The sequence below is a fragment of the Uranotaenia lowii genome, chromosome 3 (genome assembly GCF_029784155.1).
Source record: "Uranotaenia lowii strain MFRU-FL chromosome 3, ASM2978415v1, whole genome shotgun sequence".
Lineage (NCBI taxonomy): Eukaryota > Metazoa > Arthropoda > Insecta > Diptera > Culicidae > Uranotaenia > Uranotaenia lowii.
Window position 1 is genome coordinate 95,562,660 of NC_073693.1, and position 21,269 is coordinate 95,583,928.

At 36.9% G+C, this 21,269-nt stretch overlaps 1 protein-coding gene across 1 annotated transcript; it reads left to right on the forward strand.

Moving 5' to 3' along the window:
• Window positions 1-414: 414 nt before the first annotated feature.
• Window positions 415-1,419, forward strand: LOC129757693 (microfibril-associated glycoprotein 4-like). Its single transcript, XM_055754983.1, has 2 exons — window positions 415-1,011; window positions 1,081-1,419. The coding sequence occupies exons 1-2, from the start codon at window positions 449-451 to the stop codon at window positions 1,220-1,222; spliced, it is 705 nt and encodes a 234-aa protein (XP_055610958.1). The 5' UTR covers window positions 415-448; the 3' UTR covers window positions 1,223-1,419.
• Window positions 1,420-21,269: the final 19,850 nt, after the last annotated feature.

The following is a 21,269-nucleotide window of genomic DNA, read 5'->3' on the forward strand; positions in this document are numbered from 1 at the left end:
GGCGTTACTCACTGACGACATATCTCGTCACGTTGACTAGGTGTCTACCAAACGTCTTCAAAATGTTGTTACCAGTGCAACGCCATGGGTTACCGATTGCCAAGAAGTTTGCTGCATTGATATGCAATTTTTATCATCGCAGTCGTGTAAGGTTGTCATTCAATAGCGCCGAAATTCCTATTTTAAACTGCATCGACAAAACGTTATCAACGTTTGATGAGTAAGTCATGCGGCACTCATTCATCTTTCAATTATTAAGTCAACTTATACCAATGTTATCATGTTTCCACAGTAAGTTTCGTATTCAAGTACTTTGAAGTTACACATCACCGATTATTCTTTCCACTTGATGTTATTGATCTGTTTTTCTGTGACAGTGTATGAAGCTGTTTAAAATTTTGCCATTTACAGTTGGTTTAACAGCAGCAGTAGAAGCAATTTATAAAATATGTTACTTTTATTGATGCTCCTCACTGCGGTTCTTTCTCAGGATCATTTTTTACCTCGATCTTGCACAGATGTGAGTTCTCCCAAATCCGGTGTCTATCGTTTATATCCCGAGTATGGATTCGGCGATCCAATTGACGTGTACTGTGATCAAGCTCATGATGGCGGAGGATGGATTGTGATCCAGAATCGATTTGATGGCTCAGTTAATTTCTATCGAGGTTGGAGCGAATACGAGAAGGGTTTTGGTGACTGGCGCAGTGAATTCTGGTTGGGTTTGAAAACGATTCATCGTATCACTTACTCTCAGCGCTTTGAATTGCTTATCCGACTAGAAGATTTCGAAAATGTTACAAAAGATGCTCGATACGATTACTTTGTGGTGTCCGGCCCAGAAGATGGTTACCGACTTAAAAATCTGGGAGCATATTCCGGGTCTGCGGGTGATTCATTATCTCCAGCAAAGGATCAGCAATTTTCAACACTGGATCGGAATACGAATTCCCGTTATGGAAATGCTGGAGCTCAATTTCAAGGCGCTTGGTGGTATAACTGGGAAGGAGGGTAAATGTTTGATCAACTAAAGCGAGAAACTCTCAATATAATGTTTCTAATCGTAAAATGTTTTTTTAGGAATTTGAATGGATTATATTTGAAGGCACAACAGTCCGATTATGCGATAATGATGTGCTGGAGGACATTCAGGGGATACCACTATGGATTAAAGACGTCAAGAATGATGATTCGTCCGTTGCAATCAACGAATGGATCATAATAAACGATAATAAAACCTTAAGGAGCCTTACATATCAAGAAAGAAGGAACAATAGAATATCAGCATCAACCATCACAACTCAATCAATCCAATAATGCAGCACGTCCCCTCAAAGCTTTTGCAACACTTCTCTTAGGTGTATGATCTTTTCTTTATCTAAAGTCCTACAAATATAAGACTTCTCAGGCTACTTCAATAAAACCAGAAATACTAAAAACTCCTCCAGGACTGACATTTCGGAAGGAGCTTTTTCCATTAACGCTGGACTCATTTTCGTTGTTCATCTGAAATCCATTCAAGTTCTTCTCTGACGAAACCGTTGTGCCCAATTCATCCCTACTTACCGTTCCAAATATGTTAATTTATTGATTTTCATTAAATGTCTTTGATATTGGCAGATATTGGAGAAAATAACCCAAAATTTTCCGGTCCGGATATAAGCGATAAAATATTTGGTAAGCTTAGGTCAGAATAATTATAGATTTGGTGGATTCAAAATAAGCTTAGCTTAGCTTAGCTTGATTGACCACTCACATCTACCTTTAATTGAAATGGAAATGCTTAAAAATAAATAATTCATAATAAGTTATAAATACTTTTGCTCTCTCTTTAAACATCAATAACGGTGCTGGCTACGTCCTAGTAGTCAATAGATAGAGAGGCAAATAAGAGAAAGCGGTGATAGAAAATAAATTCATGCGTTAGAACTAAGGTTACCTCTGAATCCTAGCAAAACAATTTTTGTGGATGGGGGGAAAGAATATGATAAGTAGACACTTTTCACTAGTGTTATGCTATCTGAGTAAAAACTCCTATTTCCTATGCGTCTGTCATTTCCTTCCGTTTTACAGATGATGCAACAAGTTCGCTTGAGTACATTACAAAAAACTAAAACATTTTTGCACTGCATTATTAATTTGAAACATCTTATTTCCATTTCACTGAACGCATTTAAAAACCTCTTCTATGAATTAAAATTTTGACAGGATATCTTGTTACCACAATAAAACTGATTTTTTTTTGTTTCGATTATAGTCGTTTTAACATCTTTATGTCATTCGCGACTTATATCAACGATGCAGTTGGTGGACAGTCATTGAAAAACTTATCCGGTACAACTGTCGAAATTTACTCTTGGGCTCGAACTCACGGACATCGGCTCAGGAAGCAACTGACTTGCCAACTGAGCTATATCACAAGCCCTGTTGTTGTTGATTTTTTTTTAAATTGGACAAATCAAATGTTACTGCAAGCTTGGTTGTATATCAACAATTTGGAATTAGTTCTGAAGTGAAGTTTTTCACTACGTTTTTAAAACTTCATCAGAAATTATTAAAGTTGCTGTTGCAAATCTTTACAGACTTAAATTCAACTCATTGCTCAAATTAAAATTAACTATTGCAGTGAAAGACTTCTTTCATAAAAGAGAGCTGAATTGAACAATATTTTAAGATCAATATTGCGTTTTTCGGATCCAAATTTGCTTATGAACATTCAAATTTGATGTCTGTGATCAGATTTCGGATTCTTTATTATGTTTTTTTTTTTGTTATTGAACCTCAGTTTGGATCATTTTTTCGAAAAAAAACTGATTCGAATCTAAATGTTGCATTTGAAACCTCAACTAGTTGCATTTCCTATATTCGAAAATCATCATTACGTAATGTGAAGAAAAATTCAAATAACAACTATCAAAACATTTTAATTCAAAAAGTGAAAAGGTGATGATCTGGACCTAAGTAAACAATTGTAAACATACAAAACGAATGTGGCTCCTTGAAGCCTCAAGGTATGAACTGTTTGTAATAAAAAAATTACAAAAAAAACATTTCAACTTTTTACTTTTGCATAACTTTTGGAGCTTAAGAAAGTTTCAAACTAGTGATTCATAATTGAAAACTCAGCGAAAGTTTCATCATTCTCAATTTTTTCTAGATTTACAAATTGAATTTCAAATAAATAACTGAGGAAAGAATCCATATCAAAAGGCAAAAATTCGAAACTCCACCAAGAGACTTCTGGTTGGGGATTTCGATACAAATTTCGCTTGATGGTTCAAAACAAAAAGAAATTATTATCTGGATTAAAAATTCGTAGCCAGATTCGGAATTCAGATTTTGAACTCATATTCAAAAAGCAGGATTCAGATCCGCTATTCAAATAAAAAATTCAGATTCAGATTCAGCTCGAAGTAAAGTTTTATAATCAAGATGCAACATATCAAAGCGAGACTTCCAATAACGAATCAAATTGCAGGAGATCGCAGTTCCATAGTTTTAATTTTAGATTCAAAATTTAAATTTCATATTTAATCAAAGGATTATGCACAGTGAAGTGAACGAGTGATGTTCTTAACCTTTTGTGTGCAAAATAAAGTGAATTTTTTAATGTGAAAAAAACGCTAATAGTGGTTTTTCAAGTGTTATCTCTAGTGATCAAGCTCATAGCCATCTATTCCGATCGGATGACATGCAGAGAACTTTTTTCCGGGCGACGAAATTGTCCTGATTTTGGCCGACAGAACGTTGATAAGTATCATTTTAATTTCTGCTTTTGTTGTGTTATTCGTCTTGGCGTCAGACAAAGCGATCACTTCTGATCGCCGTGGTGTGTGTATGCTAAAAGCGGCCAAGCCGCTTCGTGTGGGAGATGGATGAGTGTGAGAGAATGAGTTCTGCGTTATGTTCCCGATGCTGTGGGAGAATTGCAACGCTCGATGATCTCGTTCTCTGTTTTGGAAACTGCAAAAAAGTATTTCATGTCAGCTGTTTGCCGCACGCGGTGTTTACGAATTATGATCTTTTCCGAAAAAATAAAAATGCGGTTTTTGTATGTGATGACTGTGTGGAGAATCCTGGTTTTGATAAAAACTTCAATTGTTTAATGGAAATTATTGCTAACATGAATGACAAAATTGATAAAATTAGTAAACAAACGTTAATTCCATCTGATTTGAAGACACAGATTAAAAATATTGTTCGAGAAGAAATGAATCTAGTTTCAAAGCCTAACGCAAACGGTGGGGATGAAGTTGTCAGATACCATTTGCGTTCAAACTCAAAAAAACGCAAATTAAATGATAACGATAAAACTCCCACTATGTCGTACTCAAAAGTAGTTAAAACAAATGCTGCTGCGCAAAATGTGTTAGTCCCAAACAGAAATAAGCAAACAAAAAATGTTGATGATTCCGTCAAAATTGATAAAGTTGAAGTAACCAGCAATAGTAGAACAAATGCACTAGCTAAATTGGAGGAAACAGTCCGACTTAAACCAACTATTGATCAGGATATAAATAAAACTCGTAGTGACTTAAAGTCTGCATTAGATCCAGTGTCTTTGGGTGTGAGATCTGTTCGCTACATTGAATCGACTGGTGAGGTGCTGGTACGATGTGCTACAAAAGAGAAAGCAAATAGTTTTATGACTCAGTCCTTGGAAGTTTTCGGGAAAAAATACGCGGTAGATATTAAACAACCTGCCAAGCCCAAGTTAAAAGTGGTCGGATTTGAAGAATCCAAAGATTTCGATGAACAAACTTTTGTTGAATTACTAAAAAACAAAATAATTTGATTGATTCTGAGATTTCAGTAATAAAAATTGATAAAAATAAGAAGTGGACACATAATCCTATGATTGCTACCATAGAAGTGGATCCGAATACGTTTACTGCATTAATTAATCGCGGGAAAATAAATGTAGGATGGGAACGTTGCAATATTTATGAAGCCATCAATGTTTTAAGATGCTACAAATGTTGGAAATTTGGTCACAAAATTGAGCATTGTAAAGACCCGATTTGTTGTGCTAAGTGCGCTGATAGTCATGAAACGAAAGAGTGTACTTCTCAGTGTGAAAAGTGTATTAACTGTGTAAACTTCAATCGCACGATGGAACTAGACTTGGAGCAACAACTAGACTGTTGTCACCCAGCATGGAGCTATGATTGTGAGCTGTATAAACGAAAAGTTGCGAATGCAAAAAAGTTCATCGACTATGGTAAATAGCAATCAAATTCTAATATTGTGTATCTGAATGTGTGCGGTTTGACCAATAATTTTGAGGAAATATGTGTGTTGGTTCAGGAGCTGAAGCCTAAAATTCTAGTTTTAGTTGAAACTCACCTTACGGTAGATTTGAACGCAAGTTCGTTGGATATTATTGGATATAATATGATCAACTGTTTTTCGCACTCAAGACATACGGGAGGAGTTACAATGTATGTAAATAATATGTTCAAAATTGACATTCTGTTGTCTGAATACTTCGAAATGAATTGGATTCTGGCAGGAAAACTAAGTGATGGTAAAAGACATATGGTCGTTGGAGGAATTTATCATTCCCCTAGCGCCAGTAATACACGTTTTTTGGATATTTTGGAAAATATTTGGTTGAATCAAATTGTTCTGGACGAAATTGACAATATCTTCTGTGGAGATTTTAACATAAATTTCAACAATGAGACAGAGTGCAGAGATTTGAAACGTGTCATGGAGGCATATGGTTTTCGCCAAATTGTTATGGAAGACACTCGCATTACGGCATCAAGCAATTCTAGAATAGATTTGGTTTTCACAAATGTGGAAAGAGCTGAAGCGACGACCATTCCTGATTTTCGTGTATCAGATCATGAGACAGTTAATATTGTTGCTGGATTTGGACTCGATGATGGCGGACCCGAAATCTATCATATGGTGAACGACTGGAGTAGATATAACAACATTGTATTTAGTCAATTTCTTGAGGCAGGTATTCAAACCTTAAGATGCGCAGACTTTGGTAAGACGTATTGATCTTTTACTTAAAGATAGTGTTAATGCACTTGTTCGTAAAAAACTAGTACTAAATGGTACTGGGTCAGATACTAAATGGTATTCCCGAACCCTTAGTGAAATAAAAAAAACGTAGAGACAAACTTTACAAACAATTTTTAAGAACGAAATGCGAAAGAAATTGGCAAAAATACAAAGCTGTCAGGAACGAATATTTACGTAAAATCAAAGAGGCTAAAAATAAATCGATTCAAGACGAGCTGGAGAGAAACAAATCCAATGGAAAACAATTATGGAAAACAATTAAACGATTGATGAAGTCTAATAGTACAATTGCTAATTCGGTCACATTTAACGGAGTGGAAATCACAGACGAAAAAGACATTGCAGAGAAGTTTAATGACTTCTTCATTGACAGCGTCATGGAAATTCATAACAACATTCCGACAAGCTCTAATGGCTGCGTGAATCAGATTATGTACAATACTGGAATTTTTCACACATTCGAAACAATTAGTAGCCAAGATTTTGATGAAATAGTGAACGATATGAAACCTACAGCAGGTATCGACAATGTATCTCTAAGAGTTTTTAAGGATTCCTTACCGAAATTAGCAAATCCTTTGAGACATGTTATAAACACTAGCTTGCAGTTAGGAATAATACCTAATACGTGGAAGTGTTCAACTGTAGTTCCTATTGAAAAACAGAAAAATGCACGCGAGGCGACGTTATACCGACCCATAAACATGTTGGAAATTCAAGAAAAGGTGCTAGAACTGGCAGTAAAAAAGCAATTCGTTCGCTTTATTGAGTGTGAAAACATATTGATTGCTGAACAGTCTGGATTCAGAAAGCAGCATTCAACAGAATCCGCAGTGAATTTTATACTCCGGAATTGGAAGATAAACATCGAGAACGGGAACTACACAGTTTCTGTGTTCCTAGACTTCAAGAGAGCATTTGAGACAATTGATCGGCTACAACTCATAGAAGTTTTGGTTAGAATTGGTATCAATGGTACGGTTCTAAATTGGTTCAAGAATTATTTGGATAACAGAATGCAACGAACAAAATATGGTTCATCGTACTCACGATACAGGGAAAACAATTTGGGAGTTCCCCAAGGAAGCGTATTAGGCCCTTTGTTATTCATCCTATACATCAATGACATGAAAAGGTGTTTACATCACGGACATCTAAAACTTTTTGCAGATGATTCAGTCTCCTATTGGAGTGGAAAGGACATAGGACTCGTTATTCAAGAAGCAAATGCAGATTTGAAAAATATTGCTGATTTTTTGAAACAAAGAAAATTGTGCCTGAATCTCGATAAAACCTGTTGGATGATTATTGGGAATCGCAAAATAGGAGTTAGTCCAAAGTTGCTCATTGATGGATGTGAGATCGGAAGAGTTCGTCAAGTCAAGTACCTAGGAATACAAGTTGATGAAAAATTGAACTTCATAGCCCACATAGACTACACAATCAAGAAAATTGCTGTGAAATATGGCGTACTTTGTAGAATAAACAGATATATGACTTTCTGGTCAAAGATAATCTACGTGAAATCTGTTATTATGCCGCACTTCGATTACTGTGCTACAATATTACTTCATGCATCAGATACACAAATGAAACGGCTGCAGAGAATTCAAAATAAGATAATGCGAGTAGTGATACGATGCGACCGATACACCCCAAGTGCACTAATGCTCGATATTCTCCAATGGTTGTCAGTCAAACAGAGGATTGCATATAACAGTTTGATTTTTATTTATAAAATGAAGAGCGGAATGTTACCATCCTATCTACTAGACGGTTTGCAATATGGCAATGATGTACATAGCTACAATACAAGAAGAGCCCAAGATTTCAGACTTCCAAGTGCGAGAAAGGATATGACTAAACGATCAATTTTCTACAACGGACTGAAAATGTTTAACAGCTTACCACAGAGCATCAAAGATAGTGCAAACATAAATACTTTCAAGAAACAGGCGATACAACACGTTAAGCAGATATTTTGAAATAATGACCAATCCTAAAAAGGATCATATAAAAGTGATGAAGATCTGAGGATACATCAGATAAAAATTGTACGGTGATGGACATACGCGGGAGTTAGACGAGCAAGTCGTACTGAAATTGAATAAACTAATGCAAACAAAATTATCCATAGGATAAACAGTCCCTCCCACTTCTAAAGATGCGTATGGGGTGGAGGAAGGACCCAAATGGGCCTAAGGGACCATCACAGAAAAAAAAAAAAAAAGCCAGTTTGGAATAACAAACCAGTATAAAAATAAAATTTGAAATTATTTTGAAAATTTTATAATTTGAAAAAAATTGATTTTGATTTGAAAAAAAAATTAATTCACAGGATTCATATTACTAAATATAACTGAAAATTTAAATTTTAATTAGTTTACAAGACAAGAAAATGAATCTGATTTGAACGGCAACATAATCTCATACTTTTATTTCTAAATATTCTATAGATGATCAGGATAAGGTTATTATTTGTTTATTTAAGGGGGGAGTAGGTTCTAAGGGGTAAAAAACACCATTTTCACGAATTTTTTTAGAGCTATCGTTCGAACAAATGTATTCAAATTGTTTGCATTATACAAAGGATTGTTAAAAGAACATTTAGTATTTTTTTCGTAGAAAAATATTGAAAAATGAGCCGGTGACGGAGCACTTTCGAGGATGCCTTTTAGAAAACAGGATATGCGGTTGATACTGTTTCTCAGCACAGAATCATCTGAAGTCAAAAAATCAGGGCAAAATATTTTTAATAGATGTTTTTCTGGACCTCAACGTTTTTATTTAACTTAAAAAAAAATTTATGAAATTTTTGTGGCTGTTTGAAGTAAAAACTACGATTTTTCACGAAAACATTCACCATTTTTTATCTGTAAAATCTCCCCAAAGTAAAAAAAAAAAAAGAAAATCGTTGGGGTTTGGTATTTTATATGTAGAAAATATGTTCCAAATTTGAAAAGAATCGGTGAAGTAGTTTAAAAATGACGATGTCCATTGACTTTAAATATGTGCTTTCGAGAAAAACACGTTCGATGCTTCTGCTTTAAAAATGATTCAGTATTAGATAAGAGGAGATAAAGGCCTATAATTTCTACAGTTTTGCTTCGATTGATTTGAAAATTTGACACAACATTCTTGAAATGTTTTACAATAAGAAAATAAAAAAAATCGGTTTTTTGAAAGTGTTAGACCCTACTCCCCATTTAAGAAAGAACAAAAGTTTTTCTCTCTTTATAAAAAAAATGTATTTCTTAAAAGGATTTAATTTTTAAAGTAAGGTTTAAAAATAAATACCTTATTCAGCTTTTATACAGAACCTATATATATTTTTTTCTTCTCTGAAAGTGTGAATTTTTAAAGCGAAACTGATATTAGAAAATTTGTCATCAAAATTCCCCCTACGGCCCTGCCTTTTTTGTAAAATTTGGTTTCATATTCTCAATTACACGGAAAATCAATAAAAGGTAAAATTTTCTGAAAAGTGAGGTGATTTTTTCCACCCACCTTTCTCGATAAGTTTTTATTATATTATTTTTTATAATTTTTTTTTATTATTTTTATTTTTTTTAATTCATCTAGCAAAATAGTGAACAATACCGCTAATTTGAGGAAGAATGACCGTAATGGGTTTAATTATTATAAAAAAGGAAATAAAAAATGTAAATGTTTGTTAGTTTGTTTGATTTCTGCAAAATAAAAAATCCTTCAAAAATTTATACATATTTATAAAAATAGGGACTTTAATCTTATAACTATTTATTCTTGAAATGTATCGCCGTGTTAAAAAATATGGTTAAGGCAAGTTTTGTTTTCTCCAGGCTCGTGGCACCGTGAAACGAAATCAAAGTATTATAACGAGAATCAGCACAACTAAATGATAACTAAAAAAATATTTATCATTCTTTTCCGATTTTCACATATTGGACACGAAGCAATACTTGTTACCGAATGAAACAACAGCTTAACCTCAATAAACAGGTTCGCCAATAGTTACTTTTTTCGAGATGAATTGTACCGTTTTGTTTAACTCAATTCAAGTCAACTTCACTTCGCTACGAGGTAAGTTTTACTTTAATTGGATTTGCCTTACTTTAGATGAACTGTATCTTTTTATTCAACTCAATTCAGGTAAACTTTATCTCGCTGTGAGGTGAGTTTCACCTCGAAAACATAAAATTACCTATTCGGTTTCCACTAGCGTTTACCATGTTATCTCGGTAAATTTAACCTTTTTATTATTTTCCGTGTAGTTTTTCAGCTAAGCAAAACATTGTGAGGGAGCCCTCGTTCTCTTTCCTATTTCTCTTGTGGAAAAATGGAGGGGTCTGAAATAGTCGGAGGAGTTTTTCTCGTACTCAAATACCCTTTCATGTCCGTTTCTAAATAAATAGAAACCTCAGAAAATTAATGTTTATTTAGTATCAAAATTTAGACTACAAACCTAAATATTATTATAAATCTTCATTAAATAGAATAAAATTAAGAAATTTGAATCGTAGATACACTTTAAAATTCAAAAATCAATTGAAAGTGTAAGAAAATTATTATGATTAAATGAATGAATTTTCTAAGAGAAACGTCTTTCAAAGTCGAGGTTGGGTTTTTGAGTAATACAATTTAAATTTGAATATATTATACTATACAGTAACCTTAACAAGAAAAGTACCTCTATGTGTATTGCATTTTCAAATATGAATAATTGAAAAACACAAACATTTTCTTCTACAATTTGTGATAAATTGTTTAACTGATAAATCAAACAGAAGTTTACTTTTTTGGATGAAGCAATTAGCGTTGAGGACCAAATATATGAAAAAGGGTGCGAAATAAGATGGCATCACTTGTGATTTCATCAAGAATCAAGATTATTTCTTAAAATTTACTTTGTAAAAGTAAATAATAATGCTTCTACGAACTATTTAATAGATAACTGCATTTTAAGGCGCTTTCTAGGATTCCAAAGGTTTTAAAGGATTTTCCTCTAGTGCTAAGGAATTTGATATCTGAGCGGAAATACTTTATCTAACGGCTTAATTCCTTCATATACAGTCATTGGCATGACGTAAAATGATGCAAAATAGATTCAAGGCTGAATTTTCATTGAAAAAAAACAGGCTTCTTACTAAAAAAAATACTAATGTTTTAAACGGTCAAACACAATTTCTCCAATTTCAAGTCATTCATGCAGCACTACCTTGCTATTACATGGAATTTAGACCCATTTTAACCTTTTCGGTACTATTAAGGTGTGCTGTGATTTTGGTCAAGAAATAAGTACCTACTTATTATATTCAGACTCAATTTGATTTTAACTGCAAGATAGTGCTGCCATCAACGATTTGTAACTGGATAAAGTGTGGTTTACTGAATGACAAATCTTAGTTTTTGAATTCCAACCTGTTATTTTTTCTTATTCAAAATAAGCTAAAAATGTTTGTTTCATCATTTCACGTAATCTTGATGAATACAGTAAGCAGTTTCAGCTCAAATATTAAATTTCTCAGTACTTGAGGAGCATATTTTAAAAACCTCCTAAAAACCATTAGAATGCTGGAAAATGTCCAAAACTGCAGGGATCTATTCAAATTGTTTTAAGAAGCATTATTATTAACATTAACACAATTAATTTTAAAAAATAATCTTGTTCTTTGTAGAAAAGTATTAGTGGTACTATTCTTATTTCGCAGTTTTCATATTTTTGGTCCTCAACGCCAATTGCTTCGTCTGACAAACGTAAACCTATGCTTGATTTATCCGTTGAACAATTTAAAACAAGTTGTCGAAGAAAATTTTGCAGATTTCAAATCATTACCTTTTTTAACGAACAAAACACATAGAGGTGCTATTTTTGTTTTGCTCACTGGAATTTCAATTCAAAATGTATCATAAGAAATTGGTAACGATTTGTCAGTATCAAAGCTTGTTGAAAATTAAAAAGACTCAAGGCTTATTATGTCATCGAATCCCGCCGAAGATAAGCAATTTTTCTGAAACGAAATCCTAATCTTAGATTCAGAAAATTCCTTCAGAGGATAAATAATTCACTATGCTTCGTTCCCAATTTTTAAGTCAAGTGATAAGAGACATTTTGTGTAAAAAACCGCTTGTCCGTGGTTAGAGATCTTAACCTCAAAGCTCAAAAATGGTCGAACGACCGCGTGTAAAACCATATTTTAATTGACAATACACAACAGCGTGTGCGTTGTTTTTACAAGAAGGGGAACGAACGAAAAATGCTGTTTCCTCAACTGCAAAGCTTTTTTCGCTTTTTATCTTGACCACTCAACAACAACAACCGGTCTTGCAGTTCCTGACGTGAAATATTAAATACCTTTCCCAAACGATGTTTGTGATTCCACAGAATGAGAGGTGGTCCCAAATGATGGGTAGGTACTTTGTGAGACGCAAACGCGTCGTAATTTTTCAAGTGGCCACTTGAGAGCGGCATCAGTTATTATTCGTAACCGAGGCACTTTTATATGTTTTTTACTCGCTCGCGCGTTTTGTCGCGTCTGGTAAGCGCAAAGGGTTAGGAAAAGGCGCATGGAACGAGGAAAAACTAAACTCGAGGCCCTGCGACAGAACAGGGGAAAGAAGAACGGATCATCATCAAATCCAACTATTTAGGTCGAACTTGGATTTGAATTTTAACTGCTGGTTCCATGTGGCACGCATGATTACGGTAACGTACAATAGCTTACCTCCTAAAAAAAAACAAAACGAGTTGGAACGAACACTTTGGGCTTTTCATACCGTAGCCAAACATGTTTAATGAGAAACGGGAAAATGTCAACCATTGGGCGGAATCCAAACTTAACACAGGAATTTACAACCATCGGGTCTTCGCACAGCACGGGAAAAAAAGCAAATAGTTTATACAGCTGTCCTGTAATGATTGGTTGGAAGGGTTCCGATTTTCATTGCCGAATCTAAATGCCACACAAAAATAATCAAAGACTGCTTGCTTCAGCACAGACTGATTTGCGGTTGGCCACTTTTTCCAGTCTTCAAAAAAGTTTTCGAGAGAATCTGCAGGATTCACATGTTTGTTCAAATACGTTTTGCAAAGCACCCAAAAAGTTTCAACCAGTCTCGTTTGAGGACAATTTGGTAGATTCATCTCCTTCGGTACGATCTAGACTTTGTTGGATTGGTACCAAGCCATCGTGTCTTTCGAGCAGTGAACTGATGTCAAATCCAGACAAAACATCATGCTGGATGATCATGCTCGCGGATCAGGCCCATTAGGCTTGCCAAAACATTGCCTTTTTACCGATTTTTTTTTTTGGTAAAAATTGATGTCTCCGTCTTGTTGATACTTTGGTCATACCGAACAGTGTTATTCTGGTCACCCCGAAGCAGTTTGTAATCGAACTTGCAATAGGTTTTATCGTCGATGATAACGCAAACCGATGGAAACATGCTGCAGTTGATCATATAAATTACGAGCAGATCCCGAGCTGAGGCAGTCTTCTTACTGGCGTTAGCACGCATTACATTCCGGTCTAAAGTTTTGTCCACTGGACCCGGTTTCCATCCAGATTTTTTGTCAACGGAGCTGATTTCCTCTCCATACTTCCGAATCGCATTTCGGACTGTTCCAATGCTTGATACTTCCATTTTCGCTTACTGGCTCAGCAAGATATTGGGCAGCCCCATCAAACATAAAATCGCATTAAAATGAAGTCATTAAAAACGGTACTGCAAATCGTAATTCCATCTAACGCAAGTAAAGGGTCGTAAAAATCGTAACTCGAAGTCGGTTAATGGTTTAAATCGGATATGATAAAAAGTTTGCCATGTTTGCAGATTTTCAAGACGATCTCGTTCCTTTGCTTTCTCTCGCGTGGGTCAAGTGAGAGAACAGCTTTGTAGTTCTCTCTGCGACCAGCAGTACAATCAGATTGCTAAAAATCAGATGGTGTATTTGCAAGAATTGCCCAATGACAGAGGCAGCAAATATTGTCGCTGGCAACGGTTTGCATGCGTTGAGAGAAACAAACTTGTGCTCTCTTGCATTCTATCAGTATGTATGAATAAGATGTTCTATATCGTCCAAATCGTATAATCTTATTGCTTTAGCCAGAAGTTGAAAATATGACGGGGAGAGTGGGGTATCGTGGGCCATGGGGAAACGTGGGCCACTTTTAATATCTCAGATGTGTGATGAGATAAAAATCTCAAACCAACTGTCATCGTCGTCGCTTTGCATGAGCATATATTTCTATATGTTGTTGACGTTAATACGCATCATATGCTTCTTATATTTATCAAACTAAAAAAGGTTAGAAAAATTTACTAACATAATTGAAAAAACACCTGCAAATTGCATCGATGGGGAACCTAAAGTTCATAACAAAAATATGCTAATACACTTATGATCTTAGCTTTGTCACGTGGAAAAGGATTTTTTGATGAAACATCAATAAGTCACACAAACGCAACCAATTTGCAAATCATAGCTTGTGTGGAATCGTGGGCCACACATCTTAAACCACCTATATTTTTATGTTTTTATACACATTTAGATCTTAAAATACGTTTTCATTATCTGTAAAGTTTTCTTATTTATAAAAAATATTTTGTCCATCCTATATAAGGAATTTTACCAAAACTTTTGTTAGCCAGGTTTTGGAATCTATTCGATCATATACAGCTCTCTTTTTTCTTTCAGCATCTAAAATGGCTTTAAAATAAAGAAATGAATTATGAAATCACAGTTTTGGGTCAACTCATGAACTTTGCAGATTATTTGGTCAATTTGAATTTAGTGGCCCACGATTCCCCACCATTTTTCAAAATCCAAAAAATATTTCTTTTTTTAAATCAGTCAGAATTTGGGGGAAATAACTTATTAAAAATATAAAAAAATACTTTATGATACCTTGAAAATGTAGAAAACCATATCATTTGAAAAAAATCATGAAAACTGGAGCTCAAAATACACAGTTTTTGGTGTCAAGTGAGAAGTGAAAAGTGAGAAGAGAGACTTGTCAAGTAAAGTAAAGTAAAGTAATTTTGTAATTTTTTAATTTGTACAGTCAGGTTTTTTTTACAGTGATATACGTACCGCGTTAAAAAACGGTGCAAAAAACCGTGTTGAATCCCGAAAACCGTGTAAAAAAACCGTGCTGATTCCAGAAAGCCGTGTAAAAAAGTCGTGCTAATTGCGGAAGACCGTGTAAAAAAGACCTTTACATTTCTGCAGCTCTGAAGCTGAGACCTGTGACGTGAGATCTGAGACCTGAGACATGATACCTGAGACTTGAGACTTTAAACTTGAGACATTAGATCTGAGATCTGAGACCTGCGAACTGGTACTTGAGACTTGAGACCTCAGACATGAGACATGAGACCTGACAATTGAGACATAAGACCTGAGAACTGATACATGACACCTGAGACTTTCGACATGACACCTGAGACCTGAGACTTGAAACTTGAGACTTAAGACATGATACTTGAGACATGAGACATGAGACTTGAGACATGGTACATGAGACATTAGACCTGAGACATGAGACCTGAGGCATGAGACATTAAACATGAGACATGGGACATGAGACCTGAGCCATGAGACATGAGGAATGAGACATGAGACATGAGACCTGAGACCTTAGACCTGAGACCTGAGACCTGAGGCTTGAGACTTGAGACTTGAGACTTGAGACTTGAGACTTGAGACTTGAGACTTGAGACATGAGACATGAGACATTAGACATCACCACCAATTCTCATTTCTCACCTCTTATTTCTTACCTTCACTTTTCACTTCTCAGTTCTAAGTTCTTTCTTTTCATGTCTCTCTTCTTGCTTCTCAATTCTGCCTTATTCTCACGTTTTACGTCTCATGTCTTATGTGTAATGTCTCATGTCTCAGGTCTCTCATGTCTCAGGTCTCTCATGTCTCAGGTCTCTCATGTCTCAGGCCTCTCATGTCTCATTTCACAGGACTCAGGTCTATGGTCTCAGGTCTCAGGTCGCAAATCTCAGGTCACAGGTCTCAATTCTCAGGTCTCAGTTCTCAGGTCTCAGGTCTCAGGTCTCATGTTTCAGGTCTCAGGTCTCAGGTCTCAGATCTCATGTCCCAGGTCATGTATCAACTCTCAAGTTTCATGTTTAAGCGAAGTGAGACTTGTTAAGATAAAAGTTTAAAGTGAGAGGTGAAAAGTCTTCCTTCTTCTCACATGTCACTTCTCACTTTTCACTTCTCATTTCTCATTTCAACCTCTTATTTCTCACCTCTCACTACTTACTCCTCACATTTCACTTCTTACTTCTCAGTTCTTACTTCTCACGTCCCATTTCTCACTTCTCAATTCTCACTTCTCACTTTTTACGACTCATGTTCCAAGTATAATGTCTCATGTATAAAGTCTCATGTATAATGTCTCATGTATAATGTCTCGTGTCTTAGGACTCAGATCTCAGGTCTCAGGTCTCAGGTCTCAGGTCTTAGGTCTCAGGTCTCATGCCTCAGGTCTCAGGTCTCAGGTCTCTGGTCTCAGGTCTCAGGTCTCAGGTCTCAGGTCTCAGGTCTCAGGTCTCAGGTCTCAGGTTTCAGGTCTCAGGTATCAGGTCTCAGGTCTCAGGTCTCAGGTCTCAGGTCTCAGGTCTCAGGTCTCAAGTCTCAGGTCTCAAGTCTCAGGTCTCAGGTCTCAGTTCTCAGGTGTCAGGTGTCAGGTGTCAGGTCTCAAGTCTCAGGTCTCAGGTCTCAGGTCTAAGGTCTCAGGTTTCAGGTATCAGGTCTCAGGACTCAGGTCTCATTCATCAGGTCTCTGGTCTCAGGTTTCTCATTTCTAATGTCTCTGTAGCAGGTTTCATGTCTAAGGAGCCGCAAGATTTAGAAAATTTTCGAACCTCCCTCCCCCCCTGGTAAGACAAAATTTTTCGAAACCACCACCCCCCTCCCCCCCCCTGGTAAGATCTTACGTTTTTAATTCTATATAAAAATTGACACGTTTCCAAATCATACAAAGTGGTCAAAAATAATTTCCCATAGTAGAAGCATGAAACGATTAATATGTTTCAAATTTAATCGTTAATATTTGTTTTATAATTTAAAAATATTGCGAAAGATTTGATAAGCCATTCTAAAACAAAACCATAATAATGACCATTAGACCGGATCAAATTTCAATTTCTTCTTTTGTAAGCCATCTCAACCAACCCTAGCCCCCTGTCCCTCCCCATCTAAATTTCCAAAAAAACCGGAGGGAGGAATAAATAAAGTTTGATGTATTTTATGGAAGTTTTGATAAATTTATGAAATATTCAAATGATTACAAGAGCAAAAAACAGATTGTGGAAGATGAGAGTTTTATCACCTTTTGTTTTCGTGATTTTATTGAATTTTTCGATGAAAAATTACTTGGTTCATAGGTTTTGTGCAATGATATAGTATGAAATTTAGTTGCATACAATCTTTCGAGTAATTCATTCCAATTTATTTGTTTTTCGAATTATTTTTTATAATCCATCCCCCCCTGACGATGTTCCAACTCCAAGAGACAAAGGAAGGATTTGAAATTTGTTCCGGCCGTATTTAGATGGAAAAAGTATTTGTTGCAATCTTAAACATATCGAAAACTGCAAAGGAATCAAAACAGTAAAATTGAAAAAAAAATGTGCTGAATTTCGTCAAGTCAAGTTTAAAAATCAAGCGTAATACGAGAAAAGAGATATAACGTATTTGGTTCTTAGCGTAATAAAATCCTAATTTGGATATGTTCCAAAAACACCTGTATCTAGTTCTTTGGAAAACCAAAAAAAAGGTTGAAAATTGGTAATTTTCTTTTACATTGGCGTTTCGTGCGGTAAGTCGAAAGTTATGACAGATGGAAGCCAAAACGAAAGAAAAAATCTTCTAACCTTGCTTGATAACCCAACGCGATCTACAATAAAAATTACAAAAACTTCGAGAACGTTTCTCGATTTTAATGTTCAAATTTTTCCTTTCGAAAGCGCAAATAATTTCACCAGAAACATTCACAGAAAGTTAGTTTTATGATTGCAAACAACTTTTGTTTTGCAATAAGCTTTATCGTGAGGAAAAAATTTAACAGTTAAAAAAAATGCACAACAACAGGGGCAAAAGAACAAAGTCCATTTAGTCTTTCTTCGGTTGTAGTTTTTACAAACATTATCCATTTTTCATAAATTTTAAAACATATTCAAACTGTCTCGAAGCTTTGTTTGCCAATACCAAAAAAAAATTTAAATGGTTCAACAAACAACCTAACATTTTTTCAAAAAACCAATCTAGGATTGATGTAACTCTTAAGTCTAACTACCAAAACATTTTATTACTAAAAACGCACCAACGACCAAGGATTCTGAAATTACAACTATGATGAAATTTCGAAAAGAATTGTCCATTACTAGCTCTCCCTTGTTTCTTATCTTATTTTAGCTGAAACCTTTGAAAACTGCTTGTGAAATATCGTCAACTGGAGCATCACTTTTCAATTTGAATGGCTTCTTAAAATTTAATGTCCACAGATAATCGCTCGAACATTAAAAGTTTTCAAGTTTAGTGACATCCAATTGACGTATAAAGTCAGAAAAATAATTAGTTTCACTTGTTATTTTTTAATTCACAAAAATACAATTTTTACCCTACTAAGAAAAAGGGTTTGTTACATTTGGCTGGTAAACGGTGGATAATGTGCAACTCGAGACCCCATAGTGGTCATATCACCTCTTATTCACAACTCCTATCTCTACCTCCCCGCGGTGCCGGCTGGGGTGCGAGTAACCTAAGCGGAGATCGGGTACCCAACCCCGGTGGATGCTTTGGTCGCATGCAGACTGAGAAGGTGGCCGCACGCGTCTGTCCCCCAGGTCAGGGGTGGCGTGCAACAACAACCGAGTCCAAGATGGCAGCCCCATCGCGGGATAGGGACTTTAGGCTAACAACCTACTGCTCCTGATATCTTGTATTGTTACAGAAACTAAGAGAAGAATTAACCGAATTGGAACTTTGGCAACGACTTTTAGCATGAAAACACGGACTAGAATTGGAACTTGGAATGTTTTGACCCTTGCCCAGCCAGGAAAGCTGGCTCAACTTGCTAGAGAAGCTAGCCGCCTCAAGCTAGAGATATTGAGACTGAGCGAAGTCCGTTGGCCTAACACTGGAGAACACAAGACACAGTCCGGGCAAGTACTGCTTTACTCTGGCATACGAGGAGAACATGCTACTCGGGAACGAGGAGTTGATTTCCTATTAAACCCGCAGGCCCATGCGGCCCTCATAAGATGGGAACCAATAAACGAAAGAATAATCGTAGCCAGATTCAGAACACGGGTTAGAAACCTTACAATGGTCCAGTGTTATGCGCCAACTGACGTTGCCGATTTGCAGGAGAAAGAGCAGTTTTACAGTCAATTGAACAGCGTGGTTGAGAGAATTCCGAAGGGTGACATTCAAATCCACTTAGGCGACTTCAACGCAAAGATTGGCTCCGATAATCAGGACTTTGAGCGCATCATGGGGCGCCATGGCCTAGGACAGATGAGCGAAAACGGAGAGCTGTTTGTAGAATTTTGTGGCAACAACAACATGGTGATCGGTGGATCGCTCTTCCCCCATCGACCAGCACATAAGGTCACTTGGGTATCCCGAGATGGCCGAACAGAAAATCAAATTGACCACATCTGCATCAGTCGAAAATGGAGAAGGAGCCTTCTTAATGTCCGCAACAAACGAAGCGCAGACATTGCATCTGACCATCACCTCGTCCTTGGCGAGACACGACTGAGAGTTGCGCGTGTCCAACGGCGCGAGGAGAAAGTCGGGTGTCGATACGACGTCCGCCGGTTGGAGAATCCAGAGGTGAAAAGGGCATACGTTGAACAGCTAGAATCCCGAGCCTTGGAGTTGCCGACAGACGGAACAGTCGAAGAACAGTGGTGTGGAATCAAGAATGCCTTTATCACGACGAGCCATGGTACTCTCGGTAAAGTTTGTGGAAGAAGAAGTGAATGGATGTCGGATGAAACCTGGAGGATGATCGATGATCGGAGAAAGGCGAAAGTCGGAATTGAGCAGGCATGTACCGGGTCAGCCTAAGCAGCCGCCCGCTTACGATATGCGGAGCTGGAAAAGGCAGTTAAACGAGCTTGTAGACGAGACAAGAGAGCCTGGACAAACTCCCTAGCCGAAGAGGGAGAAAGAGCCGCCGCCATTGGAGATATTCGATTATTATATGATATTTCTCGCCGCCTTAGTGGTGCAAGGACTAATGCAAGAATGCCGCTGAAAGACCGAGCAGGTCAGCTGCTGACAGATCGAACAGATCAGCTCAAGCGTTGGACTGAGCATTTTGAACAACTTTTTCGAGTTACAAATAGCAATGGCCAACAGAACCCGCAGCTCGAGGCGCCCACAGTAAGTCGCATAAATGGCGTCAACTCGGAAGCGCCCTCGCTGGCTGAAATAGAAGCGGCAATCAAAAACATGAAATCCAACAAAGCGCCTGGAATCGATTGCATTCCTGCTGAAATGCTCAAAGCCGACCCTGCCTTGTCAGCACAAATGTTGCACCGTCTTTTCGCTGACATTTGGGATACTGCAACATTCCCGGCCGACTGGATGCAGGGTATCCTCGTAAAGGTCCCAAAGAAAGGAGACCTAACAGAGTGTGGTAACTGGCGTGGCATAACTTTGATCTGTACAACCCTCAAAGTACTCTGCAAAGTGATCCTGAACAGGATCCAGGAGAAAATCGACGCTACACTCCGACGGCAACAAGCTGGATTCCGATCCGGACGATCATGTGTGGACCACATCACAACGCTACGAATAATACTGGAACAAATCAACGAATTCCAGGACTCTCTTCTGCTGGTGTTCGTTGATTTCGAAAAAGCATTTGACTGACTGAACCACGAAAACATCTGGGCTGCTCTTAGACGACGAGGGGTCCCAGAGAAACTAGTCCATCTCATCGAAGCACAGTACGAGGCATTTTCGTGCAAGGTCTTGCACGACGGTGTCTTGTCCGAACCAATCCCGGTAACTGCTGGAGTGAGACAAGGATGTATTTTGTCACCGCTGCTTTTTCTCGTCGTAATGGATGAGATCTTGACTGGATCGATTGACTGTAGACCAAACCGAGGATTGCCGTGGGATCCTTCAACCATGGAGCAACTGAACGACCTTGACCTGGCAGACGATATTGTTTTGCTCGCCCAAACACAACAAGACATGCAGAGCAAACTCG

Excerpts from the sequence above, each read along its gene's own strand:
- LOC129757693 (XM_055754983.1), top strand. The coding sequence starts at position 449 with ATGTTACTTTTATTGATGCTCCTCACTGCGGTTCTTTCTCAGGATCAT. Across the intron at positions 1,012-1,080 it reads TGGTATAACTGGGAAGGAGG|GAATTTGAATGGATTATATT; the intron begins GTAAATGTTTGA and ends ATGTTTTTTTAG.